The following is a 15,847-nucleotide window of genomic DNA, read 5'->3' as shown; positions in this document are numbered from 1 at the left end:
GTCCCTAGGTGTTATTGATTGTTGTTGGCATGGTGGATTCACTTAAAATTTATTGTGCCCTGGAAGTGTTGCTATGGCACAAAACAAATGTCAATCAGTTGTTATCAAACGGTGAGTCCAGAATAATCGTATTTTTTGAAAATGAACATTGAAGAGGCCGCCCAAGAGGCCATCGCTAGCCTTCTTCCAGAAAAATCTCGCGAGGCTTACAAAAAACAGTTTCTTGTTTACCAAAAATGGTGCGTTGAACAGAATGCAGAGAATTTTACAGATGAAAAGGTGCTCCTGGCTTACTTCCTGCAGAAGTCTAAGAAGCTCAAGGCATCTTCTCTATGGAGCCAATATTCCCTGATCAAAGCCACGATAATATCTGAAGCAAACGTCGACATCAGCAAATACAGTAAACTCCAGGCATTTCTAAAGAGACAGAATGACCATTATAAGCCGAAGAAGTCCAAGACATTGGATTTCGTGCCGTATTTGATTTGCTCTAGGGACGCCTACGTCAAAGTAGACATAGCCAATCAGGATTTTAATAAATTTAAACTTTAAATTAAGTTTCTAAATTATCCAAACCATTAAATCTCATTCATGTGTTAAATGTTTATAATTAGTTATATTTTTCTTATGGGGGAAAACCCCATTTCATTAACAAAATCCATTTTCATAAAAAAATGTAGTTTAAAAAAATATTCGTATATTTCAGTGGCTTTCATGCTGTGTTGTTTTGTACTTAGTGTTATATGCTAAATTTTGTATTATTTACATGTACTATTCTTAACTTCGTCAATAGAACTTGATTCTCAGGACAATAAAGTACTTTTGATTGATTGATCATCTATCTAATTTTTATCTTTATTTATAATTTATAAACTTATTTACATATCGCAGGGACTTCTGTCTGTTTATATAATTTAACTTTCGGTTGAATTAAAACTTGTTCGAAAATTAAACTAGCAGCAGTACACCCCTGTCGTAAATAGGACAGGTTTAGATACGAAACTTTCTCCCCAAAACCATTTAAATTTTATAATTTGTCCCCAACGTACGTTTCGGTTTCATTCCAATTAGCATGGCGGAGAAATTTCTAGACGTATTCTGCGGCATTAAACATCCGTCAAGCTGTCACACGCATTAGCGCACTCCACGGAATCCAGATACCTGGGGGTCCTGTAACCGAGTCTCCCGTGAAAAATATTTTCTTATTACTTTGATGGAATCATTCAAAGTTTGTTAGAACTTTGATGATGGAGGCGGAAAAGTTCTCGAGCATGAAACCGTTTTGCTGAGATTTGCTTGTTTTTGGGTGGGAGCTGTGACAAACTGTCTCCACTTCTCCAACTCGAATTGTAATGTAAAGGGATCAATTAGCTTTTTAGTTCGGTTATTTTATGTGAGTTATGTGACTGGAAAAACCGACAGATTTCGTTCGAACTTCGAACGATTGCCCTTAAGCGAATTTAACAATCCAAATAGCCCCACAAAGATTCTTTCCACTACATTTGATACGTATGAGGTGAATAGGATGCGTCCTACTAAATAAACCACTCAAATATTTGGGTTTGTGGAAATTCAGCGAAATATTTGTCGATGGGCGTTGTGTAAGCTCCTGAGTAAACCGGTTGCAATCGCTGTTTTGATTGCTCATGTAGATACTTCAGGGCAAACCTCATTAGGCCGGCTACCGTTCGTATTGGAATCAAGTTCCATTAGTTTGTTAACAAATTTATTGTTTGCTGAATTCTGCACTTTGAATCGAACTGACCGTCGTCCCACTCGAACAAACGTTTGTCCAACGTTAATTGGGAGTTATTGAACTAGACACACGCAAAATTAGAATTTTGTTATTGTCGACTGGTTTTAAATATCACAATGCGACAGGGTAACTTGTTAGAAGTAGAAATACAGATTTAAACATGACAGGCTTATTTCACGATAGATATGATTTTGGCTGTGGTTTTGAATGTGACAGAACGAATGTATAAAGTTACAGTCAAGACTAGAATTAAATACGACGGTGCAATAACCTTTTCAATAACAGTTACGGTTCAAGTTACGGTTAAGGTTCAATAACAATTACTCAAAATGACAGCCATTGCATTCAAGACATTTGAAAACGCGATTACTGGGTTGAGGGAAGAGAGTTACCAAAAGAAATGTATGCAGAATGTGACAGAAACCTGCCATTGTCAGTTTCTTCTGTCACATTATATTAAAACTACTCTTGAGAATTCTGCTCTCTGTTTTCAAGAATTAGGGCCCAGATAGTATTTGTTTAGTGACTGTTGCATCACATCCTTTATCTCATTTTTTTCAGATGCCTTAAGCATTTTGAAATCTAATGGACAAAGTCTCACCCTAAACGGTGTAAATAAAGATGAAAGTTTTAAAAAAGAACTAGCAAAATGAGTTTTCCAAGAGTATAAAAAAATTTGATTGGTTGGTCGTATAGTATAGCTTTTGCAGTTGAAAAAATTAATTTAAATTACCAGAAACCTCTAGAGTCCCTTTGAAAGTGCCAGAAAGTTTTACAAGTGTCTTAAACCTTCCCAGAGTAGTTTTAAATTGCCAGAGGCCTCTAGAATCATTTTGAAAGTTCCATAGACCTATAAATGCTATTGAAAACCTTCTAAAAAGTGACAGAGGCCTCTACAAGGGTTTTAAACCTTCTCAGATTTTTTTCAAATTGCCAGAGGCCGCTAAGACTATTAACCTCTCCTCTAAATGCTATTGAAAACCTTCTAAAAAGTGCCAGAAGCCTCTAAAAGAATCTTATACCTTTCCAGAACTGTTTTAAACTGCCAGAGGCCTGTTGGACAACTTTGAAAGTTCTTAGACCCTCTAAATGCTATTGAGATTCTTCTAAAAAGTGCCGGGGGCCTCTACGACTGTTTTAAATGTGCACGAAACCTCCAAATACTACTGAGAACTTTTTGAAAAGTTCCAGAGCCTTCTATTACTGTTTTAAACTTTCCCAGAATTGTTTTAATTTTGCCAGAGGCCTTAGCACCATTTTAAAAGTTTCGTAGACCTCAATTTATAAAAATGCCAGAGGCCTATACAAGTGTTTTAAACCTTCCCATAGTTGTTTTAAATTGTTAGAGGTCTCTACGACCGTTTTGAATATGCCCAAGACCTCTAAGTGCTACTGACAACTTTCCAAAATGTGCGAAAAGCTTCTTCAAGTTATTCAAAAGTAAGTTTTGACATAAAATTAAAAATACCTTAGAAATTAGTTTGGATTTCACTATTTTCTTTTATTATACCTTTATTTACTTTTCTGCATAATTGCCAGCTGTTTTCAGGCTTTAGTTGTTTTCGAATTTTTGTCCCGTAAGCCATTTTTTAAATTTAGAAACAAAAAGTCGATCGGTGCGTGATCAGGACTGTAAGGTAGGTAATCAAACAGTTCCCAGTCAAATTATCAAATTTTTCAATTTTCAAACTAATTGTTGGCTGGGAACTGTTTGCCCATCCATCTTACACTCGGTCTTATACCGAGCGACTTTTTTTTGTTCCTGCAGGTAAAAAATTAAAATTGAACACACTTTATTTACGGATGTGAATAACTTAAAAGTTTAAGAAGTTTCTGGTCTATTTGGGATGTGAACCTTGGCAGCATTTCCCCAAAAACGATTGCTAAGCATGCAAAGACAGCTGATTTTATTTAAGAGATATTGCACCGCTATACTTGAAACCAATTTAAGTTAACATTTCAGACTCTGACAATAGAAATGAAACAAAATCACAGTATAAACTACACACGATCAAACAGCTACCAGGCCTTTCTTTACAAAAAATGATAATATCAAAATCATCAATCAAAATATCAATTTATTGAACTAAAATTCAACTCAGTTTAATGTCATAGCAGAGTAATAGGTAATAGGTGAACTGAAAAGCTAAATTGGTTTTATGGACTAAAATTACAACTATCGTAGTAAATAATCTACTTGTCCTATCAGTCAGTTTACGATACAGCTCCAAAACAACCGTAAACCAAACTAAACGAGCAATCAAAATGCGTTCCAGATACACGACTTTAAAGCCCATTATTCGCGGTTCAGCAGGTGATTTCCTCTTAGGGCCGACCCTATTCCGGTCTCCTAATTCGGAAGCGGGCCGCCATAAAATAACGCCGGTCCTTTACTGCATAAATCCCGAATTGCCGACTAATTCGGGGGTTAATCCCGACAGTCCCGTTAACCCCGTTCAACCTGAGGATATCCAAAAAATGCCGGCCACGCGTTCCACGATTAATTGGCCGGAAAGGTCCGGATAAAAAGACGTTCGAATATCCCGTCTAATCCGGAAATGGCCGCCTTTTACGACCACATCAAATTTAACCTTAATTTATTACGTTTAAGAGGTTTCGCGTATTATTTGGTACGCTACTGTAGGTACCTCCAAATTAAAAAATTAAACTTGATTTAGATTAATTTAAATTACATGTAAAACTAAACTATAAATTAGTGTCCAAATAAGCATTCGATTTTGTGCGTATTTTTTTTCATTTTGTGCCAAAATGCTTCCTAAACTGTAATTAAACTGCTGAGTATTCGAAACGGATAAAGGTAATGTGTAACTTAGGATGTTCCTCCTTGGACTGCATGACAAAACTGTATATTTTGAAAATATCAGTTGGTCGTATAAATCAGCTTTTTCCTAGTTTTGATCATTATTAAACGTTCCAAAAGTCCACTCCAACAATTTATTAAAACCAAATCTCCCTTGAAATTGACCTTATTATGACGAGCGTACATAGGATTGACATTTCTATTACAAAACTCTGTGGGCGGGTATTTTTAATGAGCGCTGGGACTAAAGGTTTTATGTGGTCGGTGTGCGATTAATTTTTAACAAAGCCCGAACATGATAGCGCTTTTTGAATTTGAAGAACAATGTAAAATTGATAAGTCACTTACCATTCGTCTCTGGCGTCAGGTAAGCTCCGATGGACGCTGATCATATCGCTAGCGTATTGATTAAAAGCGTTCTTCAGCCATCCGTTGTCTACCATTTTTTTTACGGCAGCTGAAATCATACAAAAATTCTAATTAATGATTGGTAACATTGAATCGTACAGGATGTCTCAAACTACAAACCAAGTATACTTTTATACTTTCTGCTACTTTTGAGGTAGTTCATAGAGAACTAACAACACACTTTTAAGTGTGAGCTGAAAATATTTTATTGTTTACGATTTTTATGACACTTGAATTAATATTTTTCTAAAATAGTATAGTTTTGAGCAGCAACTTTAACACACAATTACAGTTTTAGATTAGATACACTTCCAGGACACTCAGCACAATCTTTATTAATCCCCAGCACTAGTTAGAATAGTAGTAGTTGAATTTTGACCTTTTGAAAATGACGTCATCTTTTTACATCTTTGTTTCTCGCATATCAAACATATGAAATAAACAATTTTAGCAAAAAAGGCACGTTGGTGATTTTGTCATCATGTCTAATTAAAAACGTTGTCATTTACTGTCACTTTGATTTAAATAAATATCAAAGTAGATATTCTAAAAAAGCAGCGCTACAATAAGCGCATTAGTTTTTAAGCTCCATGGAGCAAGCAGAGCATTTTTGACGTCACGATGACGCAATTTGGCAAAACTTGTCAAACTACATCATTGTGACGTCAAAAAAGCTCTGCTGGCTCCATGAAGCGTGAAAACAAATACGGCCCATGAGTAAGCTCAAATGCTAATTCTAAATGTGCTGGTTTTTTACGAACACGGAAAGAAACAGTTTTAAAATGACATCCCGATTGATTACTCCTTTAAACGTGAGAACTGCTACCCTATGCCGAATAAAAAGGGCTGGAATTTAAGCTGATGACTCCTATTTCACTAACATTTCTTAGAAAATGTCGATCAGAAAAACCAAAATAACTACATTTATGAAAAACACAAGGAGAGATCAAATTAATGTATGCTAAAGCAAAATTATTATGTAGGAATCAAAATTTTGCAAAAAGAATTATTGGACCAAATTGGAAAACGTTTAAAAACTTGCAGGGCCATTTCTGCCTTGCAAATATGATGCAAACTATTGGTTTTAAATGGAAATAGACCAGTAACTATAAATAGCCATAGAAAACTATCTCAGACTGGAAAATCAGTCAGTAATCTTAGTAAGTCAACAATGTTGTTAATTACCAACCTCTGCTTTATGTTATGTAGTTTTTTCGCTTTAAAACTAGATACAGAGACAAAAGATTTCCACTTTGAGTGTGAATGAAAAATAAACCTCATCAAATTACGCCATTCATAGATAAGTTTTATTTCTAGCTGCTAAGATTAACCCTCTCTAGTTCTTCTTCTTCTTCTTTATTTCTAATATTGGTGTCCAGATAGGCCTCTTCGGACGTTGATGTCCAGCGTTTTGGAGGTCTGCCTTGGGTTCGTTTTCCGACAGGATTGTTTGTTTTTGCGATTTCTAAAAGTCTGTTGTCTTCCATTCTGTTTACGTGTTTATTCCAGTATTTTCTTCTCTGTCTTACCCACCTTCCTATGTCCTGTATCTCGCTCCGTTGTCTAAGATCTTCGCTTCTGATTCTGGCGTGTAGTGTTTTTCCGTGTATCCTTCTTATTATTTTCATTTCAAACCGTTCGCATCATTTGTAATGTTTTTGATGTGTCTGGTCTTGTTTGGGCTGCATACGTTATGACAGGTCTGATTGTCAATTTATATACTTTTATTTTACTGTTTATGTTAAGATATTTGTTTTTCCACACAATGTCACATCCTGATATTCGAGACGCCTTCATAGTTTGTTCTCTGACTTCATTCTGTAGATTTCCATAACTTGTTAACTCAGCTCCTAAGTATTTGAACTGATTTACTTGTTCTACAATGTTCTGGTCAATCTCCAGTTTGCATCTTGTTGGCTCTTATGATGATAGGAGACATTTGGTTTTGTCTGTGTTAATGACCATATTTAATTGTTTTACTGATTGATTAAAAGAGTGAATTAATCTCTGAAGGTCGTCCTCAGAATCAGCAATGGGCACCGCATCATCTGCGTAGCAGACGACATTGAAGTAAGTGTTCCCCATTTTGTATCCTGCTCTTTTAGGTAGATTTTCGACAATTTTGTCCATAATCATATTGAATATAAATGGGCTAAGTCACCTTGTCTTATTCCTGTGCGTACGAAAGGTCCTACTTTTATACTAGTCCGATAGTGGTTATTGATCTCGAATATTAGTTTTATTAATATCTGGTTCACTTCCTTTTTTCGCATTATTTCAATGATGTCCGCCAATCGTACCCGGTCGAAAGCTTTATTCATGTCGACAAAGCACATATAAGCTGGTTTATTAAACTCTAGAGATTTTTCTGTTATTTGGTTTACAATGAATATAGCATCAATGGTAGACCAGTTTTTTGTAAAACCTTGCTGTTCTTCGCGAATTTGTATAGTTTTGTTTAATTCATCTAACAAAGTCCTAGTGAAGGAAAGCCTTGAGATTCTGTTGAGAAGCGTTATTCCACGATAATTGTCCGGCATTGTTTTCTGGCCCTTTTTAAAAATTGGTATCGTTATGCTGCTTTTCCATTCATTTGGTACTTTTTGTTCTATTATGATGTTTCTGAAGAGAGTTAATATTACTTTTTGTAGGTTGTCTCCCCCGTATTTTAACATTTCATTTGTTATCTCGTCGGGTCCTGACCTTTTTTGATTTTTAAGATGTTTCACGATGTGTTCTACCGTACTGCCTGTCAATTCTATCTCATTGTCTTCTTCTTGGTCTTCTTCTATTAGTAGTTGTTCAATTCCCTCATTTTCTTTATATAGGTTTTCAAAATATAACCCATTCTTCCGCATTGATTTTATTGGTCTGCATAGTATCCTTGATTTCTAATTTCTTCATTTTTAGCATTCGCCACATCTTTCTCTGGCTCTCGTACATATCTCTCCCCATCTCTTTGGTAAATCTTTCCCAGTAATCTTCTTTTATCTCTCTGATTCTAGCATTTATTCTCTCTAGTTGTCTCATTAATTAGAGTGACACCGAATGGCAAGTGGCACTAGCCAAGATCACAACTAGCTATTTTATTTAAAAAATCCTAGTTTACTACACAAAGAATCTCATTCACAGTTTAAGTTAGAATTGACTGTATCTGCATCGAACTTAAGCTTATTACGGTTTTTCTACCTTTTCAATTTTAATTTGCCAAGTCGGAATTTTACGTTACTCTCTTGAATTTCAATTAGTCTCGTGGTTACGTTAGCTGGAATCCTAAAATATGGCATCCGCTAATATCAAAATGCTAGAGAAATCCGAGAGAATTTCACAATTTAATGGGTTATGATACACATATACTCTATGTAAATGAGTGTCTTAACATTCATGTTCCTATTAAATTACTTTCCAGAGAAGACCGTTCGGGTTTCTAGTTGAACACTGGCCAGATTAGGACGTTTTGTAGAAATTTATCGGATTCTTCAATGCCCTTTTAAGTTCGCTAGAAAGGAAAGCAAATTGGAACCAAACTAATGTAAAAACCCATATTGTCCCAAAAGGATTAAGTTTGAACATTATGACTAGGGTTAAACTATATTAATCATAACTTTCCTCATTTGATTTACTTCACTCACTAAAGTGATCTCCTCTTTCAGCTTCGTGGTATTTCAATGTGTTAAAACAGTCCGGTCCATGGGAATAAACCATTAGTCCAAATTACAGCCATTAGACTCCCAAATCTAATAACAAAAAAGTCTCGTTTTCCCGAAAACCGATTTATGAAAGCGTTCTGGGTTCTTAGTGTTACCAGCGATTGAGTCGAGAAACTTTTTTCCTAGCGGAATACTTTCTCGGTAATGTTCCTGGATTAGCGCACATAATTCACGTTGCCTTCCTGAACTCTTGATTTGCGCCGAGACCCTCCATTCCTTCATGTTTTTCGAATGAAAGAGAAGCTGTTTTCGAAAATTACTCTAGAAACTCTAGGGAAACTACCGAGGGATGTGACGGGGGCCGTTTCCCACCGCCATTGTTGTCCGCCAAAAGTTTTTAAAGAGTTTTTTTTTGGAAGCGTCGAACCATGACATACATTTTCAAATCAAGGGAAAAACAGTCTGCCCCAGCGGATCGTATTGAATCCATCCTAGGACTCTCGTATTTTCTCATCGCGCGATAAAACCCTTCCGGGCCATATTCAAAGTTGTTAAAGATCCGTTTTTCTCCTGCTTTAGTATCGGAAACAAAATCGGATTTAAGTCGCGTATACGCCCGCCTATGTGTTCCCCAAGGGATAGCATTGAGGGTAAAGAGGCGCCAAAATCGTTTCTTGTCCCAAACGAGGTGAAGTTGGTTGCCGTTCCTAAGGGAACCCCCAAAAAATGGATCTTGGGTTTTAAGGGCCGCAGCTTGCCGTGACTGAGAATGCACAGCCGAAGCCGAAGGATGATTTTTTTATATAGTTGGAGTGTTTTTGTTCTGTGAAGTACGCCAGCCGTTACGGTAACAAATAGGCGAACGTGATTTTTGCAAACAGAAAATAAAAGATTAATGATGTTTTTTTGTGGTATCGTTTTAAATTACCGCAATTGTTGTAAGCAGTGATTAGCTTAAGATGCTTTTCAAAAATATGATTGGTTCACTGCAAATCAAGGTTTCCATAAGATGTTATTCCATTAATTTGATATAGCAGACAAAATCAGTGAAAATGTTTCTACTCCTACAGGAATATTGGCTACTTCCTTAACAGTTTAGGTAAGGGATAACTGGCTGAACAGATGTGGAATCACAGTTTATCCTAACTATGAAATATGCAATAGACCAATTACAGCTAATTTTGACAAGTAAAACACTTTTTTGATTCGAAAGTATCAACTATTAACACAAATAAAATAAATATCACTGCACACTAATATACTGGATGAAAGAAAATTTTAATCTCAACTTTCCGATTGTGAAACCAGTACTCACCACTCATATTGGTCGGCAACACGACCGCTTTTCCCATTTCGCCGGGCAGTTCTTGCGGTGGTGCCAACACTGAGTCGTCGTTTTCCCTCTTGAGTAACGAGTCGCTTTCCTCCTTGTTAAAAGGCATGAGAGGACCGGCTTCGCGATCGAATATCTCGTTCTTATTCACGTTACGTCTCACTACCGATTCGTGCACGTCATCCACCTGCAAGCAAATCAAATCGATACTCACAAAGAGTGTAATGAAAAGACTAACGTACAGTTTGCCAGCGTAGCCAATTCGGTTTACATATTTTGATTAAAAGTTAATTACTTACAAAAAGTTTGGTACTCTCTACCAAATTGTATAAGTTGTCCCGCGAGTTGTTAAGAGTAACTAAGTGGTACTTACACTATAAATTTTGAATAAAAAAAATCTCATTATCAATAAAGTAACTCAATTGTGTTAGTATGCATTGCAACAACATTGTTTGGATTGTTTAAAATACTGATTTTTGATATTTGAATAAAAACAATACTCACCGAATTGTGATCTTGTCTTAGTGGTTCTGCTATAGGTCGACGGTCCGGTATCTCCGATTCCCGGAACATAAGCATCGCTATCGTAAACCATGCTGTACCCACTATCACGATCAGTTTGATCAGAAGGGATCTGGAAATATTAAAAAATAGTATCAAAAGTAAAATGATACGGAGAGAGAAACACTGTTAATTCAATGTTTCTGACAAGGAGGCAAATATCAGAGCTTATGACATGTGTTATACTAGAAACCAAATTATACGCCGATAAAGCAAATGGAAGTAAAGTTTGAATGAATGAATTAGCAGACTTTACAAATTTTAAAAGTTTATACTAAGCTAAGAGGAACTGAAAATTTAATTACTGACTAAAATACGAAAGTTGGTCATACTAATAAGCACAGGCTAGTTTGACGTATAACAATGTCGTTTAATAATCAAACAAAAATAATTATGAAAACTGACAAATTTTATGCTATGATTTGATTAAAAGTAAACGCTTTTAGTCTATGAAGAATCATCTTCGTAAACTGACTTTTTAAAAATTATTATGTTCCTGAAGAAATCCCTCAAATAATCCTATTTACTCATAACCAGAAATGCTATAAAAAACCCATTTTAAAACGACTTTTAGCAAAACAAAAACAGTGCATTATGACAACCTACATATTTTTATCGCACTGCACTATAGCCCATATATTATGTGAAACGAATTATTTACCGCGACTGAAAAATAACTTTCAAAATTCCAGCCTTGCCGGCTATCAAAGAAGAATGTGAAATTATGCAAATGAGCGGCATACGTGTATTTGGAAAATTTTAAATTCTAAATGTTTTAAATTGTTCTATTCAAAATTAAGTGTTCTAATCTTTTATGCCTCCAGTGGCCTGATTTTTAAAACACAGCAGTAAGGTCACTTTTTATTACTACTTTGATGTAAATTAAGCCTATATGTAGTAGTATATAGAGTGTCTTTCGTGAAGTGAGTTTTTCATATAAACAACGCATTTTATCTAGCATTTCAAATTATTGACACCATCCTAAATTCCGTACTCCATCATACAAGTTTCAGGAATGTTTCAGAGGCTTCTGGCACATTCCAACCAGTGTAAGAACCTTCTGGTACTGTGAGATGTCTATTATAATGTTTTAGAGGCTTCTGGCACGTTTGAAAGACTGTTAGAATGTTTCAGAAGTTTCTGGCACATTCCAATCACTATAAGAACCTTCTGGTACTTTGAAATGTCTATTAGAATGTTTTAGAGGCTTCTGGAAGATTTAAAATGGTTGCTAGAGGCTTTTAGCACGTTTAGATGGCTCTTGGAAGGTTTCAGAGGCTTCTAGAACATTCCAATCACTGTAAGAATCTTCTGGTACTTTGAGATGTCCACTTAAATGTTTCAGAGGCATCTGGCATTTTCAAAATAATAGTTCTTAGAGGCTTGTGGCAACTTTAGAAGACTCTTAAAAGGTTTCAGAAGCTTCTGTCACATTCTAATCACTATTAAGACTTTCTGGTGTCTATCAGAATATTTCAGAGGCCTTTGGCAATTCCAAAACAATTTTTAGAGGCTTGTGGCAAATTAAGAAGATTTTTAAATGGTTTCAAAGGATTCTGTCACATTCTAATCACTATAAGAACCTTCTGGTACTTTGAGATGTCTATTAGAATGTTTTAGGGGCTTTTGGCACATTTAAAATGTTTGCTAGAGGCTTCTAGCACGTTTAGAAGGCTCTTGGAAAGTTTCAGAGGCTTCTGGCACATTCTAATCACTATTAGAACCTTCTGGTACTTCAAGATGTCTATTAGAATATTTCAGAGGCTTCTAGCACGTTTAGAAGGCTCTTGGAAGGTTTCAAAGACTTCTGGCACATACCAATCACTATAAGAACCTTTTGGTACTTTAAGATGTCTATTAGAATGTTTCAGAGGCTTCTGGCATATTCCAATCACTATAAGAACTTTCTGGTACTTTAAGATGTCTATTAGAATGTTTTAGAGGCATCTGGCATTTTTAAAATAATAGTTCTTAGAGGCTTGTGGCAACTTTAGAAGACTCTTAAAAGGTTTCAGAGGCTTCTGTCACAGTCTAATCACTACTAAAACTTTCTGGTGTCTATCAGAATATTTCAGAGGCCTTTGGCAATTCCAAAACAATTTTTAGATGCTTGTGGCAAATGAAGAAGATTTTTAAATGGTTTCAAAGGATTCTGTCACATTCTAATCACTATAAGAACCTTCTGGTACTTCGAGATGTCTATTAGAATGTTTTAGAGGCTTTTGGCACATTTAAAATGTTTGCTAGAGGCTTCTAGCACGTTTAGAAGGCTCTTGGAAAGTTTCAGAGGCTTCTGGCACATTCTAATCACTATTAGAACCTTCTGGTACTTCAAGATGTCTATTAGAATATTTCAGAGGCTTCTGGCAGATTTAAAATGTCTGCTAGAGGCTTCTAGCACGTTTAGAAGGCTCTTGGAAGGTTTCAGAGGCTTCTGGCACCTACCAATCACTATAAGAACCTTTTGGTACTTTGAGATGTCTATTAGAATGTTTTAGAGGCTTCTGGCACATTTAAAATGTCTGCTAGAGGCTTCTAGCACGTTTAGAAGGCTCTTGGAAGGTTTCAGAGGCTTCTGGCACCTACCAATCACTATAAGAACCTTTTGGTACTTTGAGATGTCTATTAGAATATTTAAGAGGCTTCTGGCAGATTTAGAAGCTCTACTAGAGGCTTCTAGCACGTTTAGAAGGCTCTTGGAAGGTTTCAGAAGCTTATAGCACATTCTAATTGCAATTAAAACCTTCTGACACTTTGAGTTGTCTATTAGAATGTTTCAGAGGCTTCTGGCAGATTTAAAATGTCTGCTAGAGGCTTCTGGTACGTTTAAAATACTCTTGGAAGGTTTCAGAGGCTTCTGGCACATTCCAATCACTATTAGAACCTTCTGGTACTTTAAGATGTCTATTAGAATGTTTCAGAGGCTTCTGGCACATTTAAAATGTCTGCTAGAGGCTTCTGGCACGTTTAAAATACTCTTGGCTTCTGGCACATTCCAATCACTATAAGAACTTTCTGGTAAAATAAGATGTCTATTAGAATGTTTCAGAGGCATCTGGCATTTTCAAAATAATAGTTATTAGAGGCTTGTGGCAACTTTAGAAGACTTTTAAAAGGTTTTAGTGGTTTCTGGGACATTCTAATCACTATGAGAACTTTCTGGTACTTTAAGATGTCTATTAGAATGTTTCAGAGGCTTCTGGGAGATTTAAAATGTCTGCTAGAGGTTTCTGGCACGTTTAAAAGACTCTTTGAAGGTTTCAGAGGCTTCTGGCACATTCTTATTGCTATTAAGACTGTCAGTATTATTTACTACGTTTATATCGAGCAAATTGAATCCGCTTATTCAATCCGATCATGTAAACCGTCATAAAATCCTCGATATAAACGACGCGGATTAACGATTCCCATTGACTAGTCAATTCTAAAAAATAACAGGATTAAAACGGTGACGTCCATGCCATGGATGTCCGATGTAAACAGGATTGACTTGACATTGACACATTAATTTGACGGACAGTTGTCATTGTTTAGTTGAACTGTGTACTATTAATCTCAAAATTCAAATTTCATTTAGCTATATCTTTTTTGCATGTAAAAATATCATTTATGATTCAAGTTCACAAAATTTTGCTGATATAGTGAAATTTTAAGTGTTTTATTTTTATTTTTTACAATCTAAAAAATAAATAAATTCTAAATAAAATACTTTACGTTGAAGTTTAAACCCTGGATGAAAGGATCGACTTGGTCCATGTCTTCTTAACCAGGTAGTTGAGGTAACCAGTTTCAAATTGGCAGCCTGCACAATTGGTTTTGCCATAAATGCAAGTCGTGATAGCAAGCGAAAACAAACCGTAATTACATCCAATTAACTTAATAGATAATTTAAAAACAAGTTTAAAGTTGTGTTAGCACTTCTTGAGATAATTTTGTCATTTTGTCGTTTTTGAGATATTCGACTTTTTTGAAAATCGAATAAAAATTCTGTATCTTTGCTATTTTTGGGGTTTCAGCAGCTGTAAAAAGCTGAAAATGTGCATTTTAACGTCTTTTATTTGCTTTTATAATAATAGTATAGATTCCAAATATTACATAAAAAGTAAGTATTTTTCTCTAGTTAACTTTTTTCGATGAAAAATGGACTTTTATATTTACCCTGACTGTCCAGATTAAAAACCTGTATATTTTTTTAAGAAAATTTTCACCTTTTTGGTACCTCTCAGAAGATGGAAATATTTTGTTTCTTCAGATCTTAAAATAATGCTTTAATTAAAACAAAAACAACATATGTCATAGTGGTTCAAATTTGCTTGAAATAATTCACTGTCATTATGCGTTTTGCTATAAGAGCTAAAAGTAGTAGGTACCAAACAGAAATTAACCATAAAGAGAATATAACAAGTTGGGGTTTAACTTTTACAAGGTTTACGTATTTTACCCAGCTTTTCAATTTCATTATCTAACTGAAATTCAAACTAATCTTCGGGTAACTACAATCAGTCGAAGTATTTCCAACCAGAAGAAATTAATATTAGAACGGAAATATTTAAATATTTAGTTACCTTCTTCGCCAAAACACCATGTTACACGTTCATCAATCACGAAGCCTCAGAAACCTCAATATCCGAATCACCATCATGAAAGGGTCAATACAACTTCCTGCTACGATTAGCCGTCATCATGAAGTGCCCTGGAGGGACATTATGACGAATGCTTGTTCAAGGTGGAATAACCGCTGGTTTCGGACAGGCAAGTTCCTGAAATTAATAGAAAATTAGAGATAAATTGCTAGACAGCTTTAGGTTGGTGTAATATATCGCACCTAGAGTAGGTAATTAATGATAAAAACAACAACAGAGCTTAAAAAAATACAAACAATTCGATCAAAACAGAAAAGTGTACAAGAGCCGAATAATTTGAATAGTGATTTTGTACCTTCTTGACTTTGACATTGATTGAAACAAGTACAAGTTGACTTGTCATGTGTCACAGTGAAGTCATGTTGTGACAAACTTATACAAGGAGATTTATAATAATTGCTTTTTTCAGGCTTAGTTTTCATGTCATTTTGCAGTGTATAATAAACTAGGGCGTTGTTGGTAGTTTGTGATTGGTAAAAAAAGCAAAGAGCTGAAAGCTGCGTTTTTTACTAACAGAAAATATTGCGATACTGCCAAATTGAGTATTTTCTCAATTTAAAAACGAACGATTTTGTCTAAAATAACATATAATTTGGCAATGATGATGTACTGAGCATTTTCCTACATTTACATATGAACATAGAAATGTTCAAAAATCACATTTCAGCCACGCAG

General features: G+C 35.4%; 1 protein-coding gene across 4 annotated transcripts in view; it reads right to left on the bottom strand.

The window, feature by feature from the left end:
* Positions 1 to 15,847, bottom strand: part of LOC145740331 (putative polypeptide N-acetylgalactosaminyltransferase 9) — a 118,528-nt gene that overhangs the window by 71,451 nt on the left and 31,230 nt on the right. For all 4 annotated transcript variants that reach the window (XM_081995835.1, XM_081995834.1, XM_081995836.1 and 1 more), the window contains exons 2-5: positions 15,095 to 15,289; positions 10,473 to 10,602; positions 9,951 to 10,155; positions 4,926 to 5,034 (exon numbers count right to left, since the gene is read on the bottom strand). In XM_081995835.1, coding sequence (XP_081851961.1) covers positions 4,926 to 5,034; positions 9,951 to 10,155; positions 10,473 to 10,602; positions 15,095 to 15,114 — 464 coding nt within the window. In that variant the 5' untranslated portion in view covers positions 15,115 to 15,289. The remainder of the gene's footprint in view (positions 1 to 4,925; positions 5,035 to 9,950; positions 10,156 to 10,472; positions 10,603 to 15,094; positions 15,290 to 15,847) is intronic.

Source organism: Ips typographus, linkage group LG1, assembly GCF_016097725.1.
Source record: "Ips typographus isolate SLU linkage group LG1, UJ_Ityp_2.0, whole genome shotgun sequence".
Taxonomy (NCBI): domain Eukaryota; kingdom Metazoa; phylum Arthropoda; class Insecta; order Coleoptera; family Curculionidae; genus Ips; species Ips typographus.
The sequence above is the reverse complement of the archived record's forward strand: the minus strand, read 5'-3'. Positions and strand labels throughout refer to the sequence as shown.